This window comes from Geotrypetes seraphini, chromosome 11 (genome assembly GCF_902459505.1).
Source record: "Geotrypetes seraphini chromosome 11, aGeoSer1.1, whole genome shotgun sequence".
Classification (NCBI taxonomy): Eukaryota; Metazoa; Chordata; class Amphibia; order Gymnophiona; family Dermophiidae; genus Geotrypetes; species Geotrypetes seraphini.
Genome location: NC_047094.1, coordinates 47091463 through 47104702, shown reverse-complemented (window position 1 = coordinate 47104702; position 13240 = coordinate 47091463). Strand labels below are relative to the sequence as shown.

The following is a 13240-nucleotide window of genomic DNA, read 5'->3' as shown; positions in this document are numbered from 1 at the left end:
GCAGTTGTTTTTTTGTTCAGGGACCGTCATTTCACCATACCTTGGCAGCCTGTTGATACTGCTGAGCATTGTTAGAGACTTCCTGAACATCTTGCTCCCGGCCAGCAATTTCATTGAGCAGGAACTGTACAGTTACATAAAGAAATGATGATATATTAGTAAAAAAGCAGAAAGTGCTATAAAAGGAACCTATGTTGCATATATTTATAAGCTGTAAAACAGAAACCCTGAAAAGAGATGATCTTTCTTATACACATTTGCTGCCTTCAGGATCCCACACAAACTTCCTTTTTCCACCAAGAAGATGGGATATTGTACACCGCATTGATTCTTTGTAGAGAATTGCGGTATATAAGACACTGTATTGTATTGCATTCTTATGTTTTTTTATGGAGGAAATTGTATCATAGGTTTTCCATATTTGAAGGCCATAAAAGTAAAGTGGGAGAAATCAAAACTAGACCACTGTGGGTGTTTAACCTGCTCAGCAGCAGGTATGAATTATAGTTAGTGCATGAAGTAAGTACATATGCGTGTGTATTTTATTTTATTTTTTTATTTTAAATCTTTATTGATTTTTAATCTCAAACAGTGTCATACAAATGAACAAATAGTAAGTATTACATACATTACACTAATATCTGTACAGGTAACATATATATCATTTTATTTAAAAAAAAAAAAAAAAAACACACACATAAACCACAACAACTCCTGCACGCCACCATACTCAGAACACACCTACAAATGTTCTTGTCACTGCGTATATTTTTAGACATTCTAACTTCTGGAGTAATTTTATAGAACTTGTTTATGCACGTACCCCCCTCTTTTACTAAGGCGCACGAGCCGTTTTAGCACGCACCTTAGTAAAAGGGCCCCCATAATGCCTTTATAAAATTAACTACTTTCTCTTTCAGAGACTTCCCAACACAAAACAAAAATTGCTATAGAATTGGGGTTTTTTGGGAGGGGGGTTCTGCCCCTTGGAGGGACTGATATTTCTTTTAACTCACTGTCTGACTCATCATAAATGGTACCAATTAAAATACTTTCTGCAAGCTAAAATATTGACAAGTTATTGCTTTCAATGTGATGATATGAGTGTAGCAAGTGCACTTCTCCCTTCATATTCACTGTGATAGGGGATTATTTGCTGTTTTCTATTAAAAACCATTGTGAATATGGTGAAACCGCGAATAACATGGTGGGAGATCTGGCCTGTTTCTGAAGGAGAGGCAAAACATGGTGAACAAAGTGCTGGGAATCAGCAATTTTCTCTATAAACGCTTGGAATCAGCGATTTCTCTATGCAAGCTGATGTAATTTTGGGGGGAGGAGCCAGCAAGCTAAAAACCATGAATAATCGAAACCGCAAATGCTGAAACCAATAAAGAGGGAGAAGTGTATTTGTCACACAATGGGGAGGATTTGGGTGTAGCTCCTCTATACAATTAGGAGTGGGAAGAGTCGATCATCCTAGCCTGCTCTTCAACTTTAAAACAATGTTTCTAAGCAGAGTCATAGAAAAGGGGCTGCATCACTGATGTGATGCATCTAAGAAAGAGGAACAGGCTGAATTGTCAGTGGTAACACACAGAGGCAGAATTGTTACTGCAGTCTGCCTGGCTAAATGGGTGAGTGGCGATCCACTGCAGGGAGCTGACTTCTACAGCGAAGGCTCTGCTTTTAAGTCATTTTTAAGAATGGCAGGAAACAAATAATGGCATGTAATGGTAATTTCTCTTGTTTCGAGTAGGCACAGAGCTTCAATATTAGTTTTATTTAATTATAAACCTGGTAACCTGTACCTGGTAACCTGGAGCACTGTTGAGTGATGAAAGATTTTTTTGGGGGGGAGTCATACAGAACTGGAAGCCCCAGTTGCTGGCAGATCAGCACTGACAGCGTAGGCATTCGCTACCCTTTTATGACTGGGACAAAGTGAAAGCGAGTCTTGGAGTAGCAAAGCATGCTCCATCACTAACTGTCTGGAGCTCCTCTGCATCCAAGTGAAATTGTACAGTGGTGCTGGCAGTCTAAAACCATGTTATTGTGAGATATTAATCCCATCCTGCTTATCTGATTCATGGCTCAATGCAGTCTGTTGCTTTCTGGCCTTGAGATTAGAACAAAGTACCTCTTATGACAGCATGAAATTAGACCATCAGAATTTGATACTGAATGTGTTTAATCCACCCCAAGCACCGTTGCCTTTATTTATGATCAGTTTTTATAAATAAGATTTAAAAGTTTCTAAAAGGTAGTGGCTTTTGTAACAAGCTCAATTGTGGTACTGATACTGGGATAAGCAGTTGGCCAGCAGACAGGGGTGTGGACATACCTCTCCGAATCTTTAAAGCTCCTCAGCTTCTGGACTCAGATTTGATTTCTGGTGCAGAAAACATTGTTTAGAATGACCTACATTACCCTTTGATTCTTCAGTTTTGTTTCCACTTGTGAGATGCTGTCAGTTTCCCGTGGTTCATAGCTGGGGATACTGGAAAGCCATCTGTTGACATTCTCGTAGCCATTACGGTAGTTAGAATATGCAGATTTGGCTTTTTGCAGGTTCTCTGTCCTAAGGAGATAAAGCATAATAATCATATTTCTGGTGCACAACCTGAGCAACTCAATCTCTTCCACATTTCTCCATCTCTCCATTTTCTACAGCTGCTGCTCCTCCAAAACCTTCCCTTTACCTTGTGTAGCTATCTACCAGGACCCCCTTTACAGCTGTTTTGTCAAAAATATCTGATATTTTTTGACACATGCCTGTTCTGAAGCTGTTGTTTCAGGTTCTCACAGCGCTGATTCAGCTTTTTCACCTCGGCCTCCTGGCGTTCAATATCAGGACAGTGCTCCTGGAACTGTCCTGCCAGTGTGCTGCAGCAATTCTGGCTTCTCTGTAGATTTTGCTCTGCCTCATTAAAGATGGGTTTCTTGGACTGCAGATCTGAGCCCATGGCCTACAAGACATTAATAGGAGAGACAAGGATTTGGAATGCAACCACACTTTGGAATAAGCACAACTATAAATTCTCTCTAGGACTGCTCAGTTACAAGACTTTGCTCTTTCATTACCAACTGAGCCAAAAATTGCTTGGAGGAATAATCTAGTAGTTAGTGCAGTGGGCTGAAAACCTGAGGAATTGGATTTGATTCCCACTGCAGCTCCTTGTAACCCTAGGCAAGTCACTTCACTCCTTTTTACAGGAAACTGCACTGGTTTCCAATAGAAGCCAGGGTTATAGTCAAGTTTGGATTACTAATGTTACAAGGTGCTGTTTGGTCCCAACGCTTTCTATCCTATTTCACGTTCCCTTCTGTTAAAGAAAGTCGATATAAAATTTTTTTGATAAGACTACTCTCGTTATCAGGCTGCGATCAAAGACAAGGAATTTAGTCGGCTAATAACTAACGCTACATCGTACAAATATTTCAGGAAACTTTTGAAAACCTATTTATTTGATAAATTTCTGTAATACATAATTATGACATATGAATTTGTTATTTTGTAGTTCCTGAGATTGTCTCAGATTCTTAAAGTCGTGAACCACATTGAACTATAATAGCTTATGCAGTATATAAATGATAATGTAATGTAAAATGGTAATGCAAAGATTTAAAAAAATGTAAAAGAAACCAAAGTGTCAGGCTCAATAAATATATTCCCACCACCACTCCAGTAAACCTTTATCTTCTGTTTTTATTCACCTTCAGTTCGTGTTGCTTCTTATCTAGGGCATTCAGATCCTCTGGAATTGTATCATCATGGGCAAGTTTGTTTTCATATGTGGCCAGCAGCTCTTTACCCTTCTGAAGGCTGTTCTCCAGACGGTTTGCCCCCTCGATCCTACAAAGACAGGGAAGATTAATTATCCACTTCTAGAAAAGTCCAAGGGAATCTTGTTTCCTGCACGAATTGGTGACCTACTTCTCCTGTGCAGAGGCCAGCAGCTGGTTTACTCTGTTGTACTTCTGCTTGGTGTCCTCCACTTTGCTTTTTAATAAGGGGGCGCCACTGCTATTAGGAACAGCACTCAGGTAAGCTTCACACTCTTGGGTCCTCTTGGATTTTTCAGGCTCAATACGATGGACATCGTTAGTAATATTCTAAAACAAAGCATAAGTATCAGCATCCTGTAGCCTAATATTTAAATGCTATGATGAAGCGTAAATATAAAGGAGATACAATCATCTATGGATTTGTCGGTACTTGGAGGGCCTCAGAAAAAAAAAGTTAATGTCTTATTAAAGAAATGACAATTTTGCATGAGATAAAACTCTTTATAGTTTGTAAATCTTTCCTTTTGGCTAAGTCTTAATAATAATATTGTAATTTATAACTAGAGAGACATATGATCAAGAAACTGTTTTATTTTACTTTTGTATCTGGCGGGCCGGCCGTAAGTTTAAAACCACTGATCTATGGTCTGACCAAAGAGACAAAAACAAACACCTCTAAATCCTGACTGAATTCTTCAAGCAAACAACTACAACCTCAAACCCGCTTGCCCTGTATCGGTAGCATGGAATATTGCTACTCCTTGGGTTTTAGCCAGATACTAATGAGCTGGATTGGCCACCATGAGAACGGACTACTGGGCTTGATGGACCACTGGTCTGACCCAGTGAGGCTATTCTTATGTTCTCTTCACTTTGAAAATCTACTGCAGTATAAAGATAAAACCTCAGAGAGAGTGCCCCTTATAGTGACATACAATCCAGAGCTGGAAAAAAGGACTCGCACAAAGAGGAAGAATTATTGAAAGATTCTCAACATTACCAAAGCTGGCTTTCCAACAATCACCAAATCTGAAACAAAAATGAATGAAAAGCAAGCTCCCAACAGAAACTTAAAAAGAAGAGAATGGCACAAATCCCTGCAAATTGTACCAACACATATCACGGGATTCCACAGTTACCATATGGGAAAAATATTTAGTATAAAAGACTCCTATTCATGCTCTTCCTATACTTTAGAATAAAATTAGTATATTACATTCAGTGCAGAAAATGTGAAGAAGGTTTCAATGTTGGACATACAGGCCAGATGTTAGCCAAGCAGAAGGTGACCAAAACTGGGTTTTTCAGTTTTGGTTGAAACTGAATCTGCAGCTGAAATTCACTGACTAGGCCATTAGGCCACCAGGGCTTCTATGATAAGCCCATGAAAAGCATACAGGGAAGTAGGAAGGCTGCACTATTGATAGTGGGGGGGCAGAGAGGGGTGCCGCTTTTGAGAAGGAGGTTCAGTTTCAGCTAAAAATGTATCAGCATTTTGGACATAACCAAAAACACAGCCAAATCCAAATTTCAGGCCAGTTTTGGTGCTGAAGTCAAAACTGAACCCAAAGTTTGGTCAGCCACAAAGCAAACCAAAGTGACACCTCTGTGAGAAAGCACTTTTCCAGACCAGCATTATATCATTGATCTTATGCACAAAGAAAAGAAGAATCCAACGTAATCTGCAATAAAACAAGCAGCAAGCAAAAAACAACATACAAACTGCAGATTATGTACAAGATGCAAGCGTAGTTTATTAAACCAATAAAAATGCAGTAAAATATACAACCTTATACCAACCAAGGGACCCGACACGGTCCATGTTTCGGATAACACGCCTTCCTCAGGGGTCCATGGTGGTTAAGATATGAAACAAACCGCACAAAAGATATCAAAAGCCTATGTGAACTGAATGTTGAAAAGCATATACTACGCAATGGATCCCTTAGTTGGTAATAAGGCTGCATTTTTATTGGTTTAATAAACTGCGCCTGCATCTTGTACATAATCTGCAGTTTGTATGTTGTTTTTATCATTGATCTTATGGTCAGAATCCTATGAGGAAAGTTTTAAAACCATCCAGCAACGTAAAACATTTGAAATGTAAAACATTTAGGATTAAAACTATAAGATATTTTGCAATTAACTCAAGAGAACTTTAAAACCTGGATTCCTATCTCATTATAAAACATAAAAATGATACTGCTTTATCACCTTCTAACCACCTATCTACTGTAATTGCTGCTCTAGCCATGCATTAGACAGAGGCTTGGGGGAAAAAAACATCTACACAAAATGACATCACTGCTGTGAAAAGCCTTTGAAAGAATATTAATAATAATAATAATAACAGCTTATATACCGCAATACCGTGAAGTTCTATGCGGTTTACAAAAATTAAGCAAAGGTACAAATTGATTGACTTTAAGAGGGGAGGAAGAAAGAGGGTTAATAGGACAGGAAATCTATTTTTGAGGAGAGAGTGATCAATAGAACAAGTTAATCGCTATAGAGGGAAGAGAGAAGAGAGGATCAGTTGTCTAGAGACTTTAGGAACAGGTGTGTTTTCAGACGTTTCCTAAATTCCTCATAAGTAGTGGGCGAAAGCAATTGTTCTAGGTCTTTACCCCATGATGCTGCTTGGTGCGAGAGAAGATGTTCATGGTGTTTTTTCAGTTTACAACCTCTTACTGTTTGAGATGAAGACAGATCCTGTATTAATTACTGAACAGAGCTGTATTTTCCCTTTCTTTCTCGGTACACATCAGTTAACTGCAGAGCCACAGAAAAATGTTTTGGAAACTGAGACAGGATGTCGATCCGGCACCCTCCCCTAAGAATGCTTAAGCTTTTACCAGAATAACTAGTTTAAGGATTTGATTGTGACATCATCATAATGTCATCCAACAACATCCAATCACTTTACATTCACAGTGACTAAAACATTAGGACAATTTGTCTAATATACGAGGGTTCTTCAAAAGATTTCTGCACTTTCATAATTTTACGCTCAACCAAACACATCCTTTCCTATGGCATTAAGAGGTTAGTAGGATGCTGGGAAAAATGTATCGCAAACAGGGTGATTATGTGGAAAAGTGATATAATTGGCTTTAGAGATATGTAATAGTGTGGAAACTTTTTGAAAATCCTTCGTATATTGTATAAACTAACTTTCTGGTGGTTTCAAACATTTAGTGGTGATAGTAGTAGCACAATTGTTCCCAGTTGGTGACCATCTCAAAGAGGTGGTCCTTTTTGCCAAAGCTCTGATTGACCATTTCTTATGGACAAGAGAGATATGCTCAGGTATCTGAAACATTCTCTTCAGCTCTGCCCCACATTTCCATCACCTTTAAGTCCTTTAGGCGCTCTGCGCTGTCCTGGACTGCACGCCTCTGCTCCAGGGGAGGGCGCAGGCGGGAGGTGATTGCTTTCTCTTGTTTGTCTAGGTCACTGTTCACTTTGTCCAGGCCTGCAAGCAGCTGTCTTCCCTGCACATCTTGAGCATCTGGAAGAGGAGCAAAGAAATGATGAGAGTTAAGGATGGGCACCTGTTTCAAACAAATGTTATTCGCCAATGAGAGTGCACTGCTTATTCTTCGGATAAGCAGCATAAAACCTGTTTTATTACTTGGGATCTTGCTAGGTGCTTGGGACCAGGGTTGGCCACTGTTGGAAACAGGATGCTGGGCTTGATGGACCTTTGGTCTTTTCCAGTATGGTTATTCTTATGTTTTATGTTCTTAAGTACAGGATAATCAAGCCATTGTGACATCACTGATGAGGTTGGCTTTTAGGCATTGGTGGAATGAGGCATTATGACATCACAATCTCAGCTCTGGAATGTTGCTATTTGGGTCTGCCAAGTACTTGGGACCTGGGTTGGCCACTGTTGAAAACAAGATACTGGGCTTGAGAGACCTTCAGTCTGTTCTAGTATGGCAATTCTTATGTTATGTTAAGTTTATTTATTCAATTTTCTATACCGTTCTCCCGGGGGAGCTCAGAATGTTTTTACATGAATTTATTCAGGTACTTGAACATTTTTCCCTGTCTGTCCCAGTGGGGCAATTGGGTGATTAAGTGACTTGCCCAGGGTCACAAGAAGCAGCGTAAGTTTGAACCCACAACCTCAGGGTGCTGAGGCTGTAACTTTAACCACTGCACCACTCTCTCAAAACATTGTGACCTCACTGATGAGGTTGGCTTTTAGGCATTGGTGGAATGAGGCATTATGACATCACAATCTCAGCTCTGGAATGCTACTACTATTTGGGTCTGCCAAGTACTTGGGACCTGGGTTGGCCACTGTTGGAAACAGGAGACTGGGCTCGGTGGACCTTCAAACTGTCTCAGTATGGCAATTCTTATGTTCTTATATGTTTTCTCCTTAAAATATGCTGGTTTTGATTGTATTTGGAAGCGGAAGGAAGCCCCTGAAAGCCTCTAACCACTTGGAGAGACAAACAAACAAGTGCAAGTCTGAGCCAAAAATGAAAGCGTGCTCATGTGCCTGTGTTCTGTGCTTAAGTGAAAAAAAAAATAGACTTATGTTTAACCCTTTCAGGACCATAAGGATCGTAGGCCAATTTTTGTGGTTTTGACGACATTTTTATGGTAAAAAGGGCTTGCAGATGCCAAAAAATTGATTTTTTTTTGTGAAATATCATTATTTTTTTTAAAAAAAATCACACTTCTGGCTTATGGACAGTGTGGCAAGTGAATCTTCTCGTCAATCTGGCAACGACGCTAATGAATGAATGTCGGAACCAGTTTATTTACATAAAGGCAGTATCATATGGAATCCGTACATATCAAATTTAGAACTGTAGACTATCCCAATCAAAATTTATAGGATTTTAAAGTTATGGGACAAATATGTCCCTTGGTCCTGAAAGGGTTAAAGGAGCAGAGGAACATGACCCATGTATGCATCACTTTTGGGTTTAACCGCCGCATGCGAACACAAGCCGCGCTTAGTGCGAAACTCTTGTTCGCATGCACCAGGCACATTCCTCCCCCTTACTTTCGGTCTCAGTGTGCACATTTGCATTCAATTAGTGATGAGCTTCAGGGAGCTGTTTTTCGGCACTGTTCTTGCACTCTTCCCAGGTGAGATTCACTATTGAGCATCGACCCATGGGGCATTCAGGGTATATGAATTACGAGTTACAGAGGTGGCACTTATCCCTGATGTTTTTATTGTTTGTATGTTTGTATTTTTTTTTAATCAAGTTCAACGTGTTTCTTGGGTGAATTTGCTGGAAAAATAAATGTTGTTGGTTTTCTGTGATTAGAAATTAACAAACAGCAATTTATTTAAATTGGTTTTGGGCCCGGTGACATCTTATGTTACTTCACTATAGTAGGTCTTTGATTATGAGTCAATTTTTGTTTATTTTCGTACCCATCCAGGGAAAGGGGGGGGGAGGGATTTCTGTCCTAATTTAGACTTTTGAGTATGTACACCTGGGGAGGATGGGAGAATATTATTGATCTGAATAGGGTTAATGGGAAAATCTAAGCTTCTGTGTTTTATTGATTAAGAATTGGGTGGGGGGATAAAATGGTTGGTTATGTATATTTGTAAGTTAAATGTGCTTTTATTGACTTATTACATGTTATAGATTGTGTCTTGCAGTATTGATGTTTGGAAAATCAATAAATATATATATATATATATATTTTTTTTTAAGAAATTAACAAACAGAATGCGAGACTGATGTAGAAAGCTACTGCGAGTCATACCAGGTGGTTAACAAGAAAGTTTCTGACTGGTTGAGTGAGGGTGTTGTGTGGAAATCATGACCACATCCTGCATTAAAATGAAAGGCGATGCGGTCGTTACCAATTCCATAACAATGCAGTGGAAAAAAAAATGGATTTTGACATTTGCACAACATCAGTAGTATTTTGTAAGGTTTGGGGCAGTGTAGAAGGATTGGTTGAGAGGGGAGAACGATAATAAGGTAAGGCAATAACTGGTGGGATGCAAGTAATCCCTACCAATGGTCATTCTTTGAAATGACCTCCCGCCTGCAGACTGATTTGTCTGGATGAAATATCTAAGTGCTGATTACATGTGATATGTGCCCCACTACTTCCAGCCTTCTCCAGGTCAACGAAGTCTCAAAGTCATACTCCCCAATCTGCCTTACTCATCTCCAAGCCATTCTTGCATGCAGCCCGGGCAAGGGGGAAGGTTCTGCGGTAGCAGGGCCACCATTGGGAGTCTTATGGAACCCGCCACACAGGTTAGAGAGGGAGGGGGCCCGAACTTGGGACATAACATGGAAGGAGGGAGGGAAAGAGATGCTGAAGTGGGGACACTGCTCATGGCTCACCCGGAAGCCTTCCCTCTGATGTCAGAGGGAAGGTTTTTGGGTCAACTGTAGCTTTGTGAAAAAGTGCCGCTGTAAAGGAGGCAGGGAGCACCAGTGAGGCAAGTGCCAACAAAGTCAACTGCGGTGCAGCTGCAAGAGGGGGAGGCGGGGAGCGCCGGCTGCTAGTAGGCTTGGCCAGGGAATCACTGATATTCTGAGGGCAAGTGCTGGCAGAGTCAACCGCGGTGCAGCTGCAAGAAAAGAACCAGCGGCTGGAGAGGAGGCGGGGAGCACCAGCAGGCAGAGAATCGCTGACATTCAGAGGATAACTTATTCTGAAAGTTTCCCAGCTGAAAGAAATGATCTACATATTGAATTTGTACGCTCAGCTCAAGTTAGGGAGCTGAGAGTCCTTGCTCTGAGGCAGGCAAGGTTGCAAGCAACTAGAGTGGGAACATTTTCTTGTGTTGATCCGGACACTTGGACTCGTATTCCATTTCCATTAGAAAGCAAAAAGATGCGACTGTTTTTAAGAAGTTTTTGAAGAGACATCTTTTTTGCAAAATGAAATATGGGTGCTGAGCACTTATCTTACCTGCTGAATTTGTATGATATGTGGATGAAATTTATATATGTCTGTATTTATAGTTGTTTGTAATATTTGTGAATGTAGCATTGTAATCATCTTGTTAAAGGTGGGGCTATAACTAAATAAACTATAACTGTCACATCCTACCAATTGTTGCCCTACCAATGGTCGCTGATCCGGTTGAACATAAGAACATAAAGCAATGGGTACCTAACAGCATCCCCTTTCCCCTCTCAATGCGCCCACTGTGCCCCAGACAGCTTTCTGCCATGGTCCCTGGTATTTTATGACTCCCTTCCCCCCCCTGACTTGACCCAACCCTCTTCCCTCCCAAATTGGGAAAAAAAAGGTCCCCTTCCTCTGTCCCTTCCCTTGCTCCTTCTCCTAACTTCAAAAAGAATTCCCTGGTATCTATTGTCTCCCTCCATCCCTCGACTTAAAAAGTTTGAATCTCTGGTTTCTAGTGGCACTCCACATCCCACTCCTCTCCCAGGCCCCCCACAAGCCCATCCGAGTTGTATGTTAAAGAGAGGCAGGAGTGCTGCCGCCATCTTGGGATGTATTACGCAGAGTCAGTATGCAATTCAATGGAATTTTTCCTTTATTTGGCAGACTGACCCTGCCTGGTGCATCCAGGATGCACCATGCAAGGCTGGGCGCTGCCATTTTTTCAAGATGGCCATGCCAGAAGCAGGAGTAAATGGACATCATCAAGGTATGACTTGGGTGTGCTTGGAGGGGCCTTGGGGAGGACATGAGGATGGGGGTGCTATTAGATACCGAGGACTTAAATTTTTTTATGTCAGGGGAAGGGAGGTTAGGAAGGGGGCCATTAGATGCCAGGGAATCAGGCCAGCAATATAGAGAGGGAGGGAAGAAGGGTAGCCACTGGACACCAGGGTGTTTTAATGTCATTTTGTTGGGGGGGGGGGGGCGGTGATGCTAAGTGACGGGGAAAGTGGGGGGGTTAATATTTGGGGGTGGGGAAAGTGGTAAGGTTGGGTTGGACAGGAAAGGAAGGACATTGGGTTGGGTGCAAGGGGATGAAGATCAGGCCAATGCAGCCTGCCAGCAATCTTTTTTTAAAATGTCACCCTTACTCGTCGAAGCTCATCACTAATTGAATGCAAATGTGCACACTGAGACCGAAAGTAAGGGGGAGGAATGTGCCTGGTGCATGCGAACAAGAGTTTCGCACTAAGCGCGGCTTGTGTTCGCATGAGGCGGTTAAACCCAAAAGTGATGCATACATGGGTCATGTTCCTCTGCTCCTTTAAACATAAGTTTAAAGTCAGTGCATGGGCCAATCACTGCTCAGCCACTAACAGGAAGGGGGACATCTTGCATGTTTAATACATATTGTATTTCTCAATATTTTTGTCTTGCTAATTTTGTGGTAGAAGCTGAGCAGCTTTCTGCATCAGCCCCTGAGGGAAAGAAAGTGAAATCTTTTGCTTGTATGAAAGTTTATTTTAACTGTACTTTTCTGTGTAATAATTCTGAACTCACCCTGCTTGTACATATACTCAGACATTACATGACCTATATAAAATAAGCTCAGTGCCTTCCCAAATTCTAATTGAAGGAGAATCCAGGAAAAAGAAAGGGTCACTTTAACCAAAGAGCTGTTGTTTACCTTCACAATCCCTTTGAAACAAGGCACACATGCAATCAGAGAACATGTTTCAAATCATCCTTTGAATGAGATCTATTTGAGATGTTTTAATATTTTTAAATCAAAGTTTCATCTTCGCATTTATGCAAGGCCTCTCTTGTTGAAACATTACACAATGTTTATAGGTGGATAGGGTTACCATATGGCTCCAGAAAAAGGAGGACGGATTGAGACATCCGGGTTTTACTTCTGTTGCTTTCAATAGAAGTAAAACCCGGATGTCTCAATCCGTCCTCCTTTTTCTGGAGTCAAATGGTAACCCTATAGGTGGAGAAAGCTGCTTATTACCCATAAGGCTGGCATCTCATTTTCCCTGCTCATGTTACACCTGTGCAGACGAGCGACAGAAAGGACAATCGGCTCTGGAAGGGCCTACCTCCGCCGGTGCTGGTATCATGTCTCAGATCTTCATAACGCTGGGCTAAAGTGTTCTTACTACCAGCCACCTTCTGTTTCACACTCCGGTGCTGACTGGCAATGCTGCAAATTAGAAAAAGGAAGAATCTTTGGGGGCCGTCTTTATTGTGCTCTTTGTTTCTGTCTCGTGGCCATGCTAGGATCCTTTTAGTATTTTCCCTTTTATGTTGAATCAATTTTTATTCTCAAACAGAAATCCAACCAACAGAGAACCAGCAACCTTGAAGCAATAGCTGAAGAAAACCAATTACAAAGCAAACGGACCCAACATCTCGTTCCCGAACCCCCGTCTCAACCCCAGCCCCCCCAAATCCAGAAACAAAAGAAAGACCACAATGCAGTAGGCTTGGACTCTTATAGCCCACTGCCGATGAATGATACCCGAACTCCAGCGCCCCCCCCCCCCCCTAGTATTTTCCCTTTTTAATAATTTTTCCACACATA

The 13240-nt window shown here is 41.2% G+C and overlaps 1 protein-coding gene across 2 annotated transcripts in view; it reads right to left on the bottom strand.

The window, feature by feature from the left end:
- PPL (periplakin) overlaps positions 1-13240 on the bottom strand; it is a 151703-nt gene that overhangs the window by 16570 nt on the left and 121893 nt on the right. For both annotated transcript variants that reach the window (XM_033963123.1, XM_033963122.1), the window contains 7 exons: positions 12756-12859; positions 7143-7300; positions 3938-4116; positions 3718-3856; positions 2776-2969; positions 2431-2581; positions 41-124 (listed from right to left, as the gene is read on the bottom strand). In XM_033963123.1, coding sequence (XP_033819014.1) covers positions 41-124; positions 2431-2581; positions 2776-2969; positions 3718-3856; positions 3938-4116; positions 7143-7300; positions 12756-12859 — 1009 coding nt within the window. The remainder of the gene's footprint in view (positions 1-40; positions 125-2430; positions 2582-2775; positions 2970-3717; positions 3857-3937; positions 4117-7142; positions 7301-12755; positions 12860-13240) is intronic.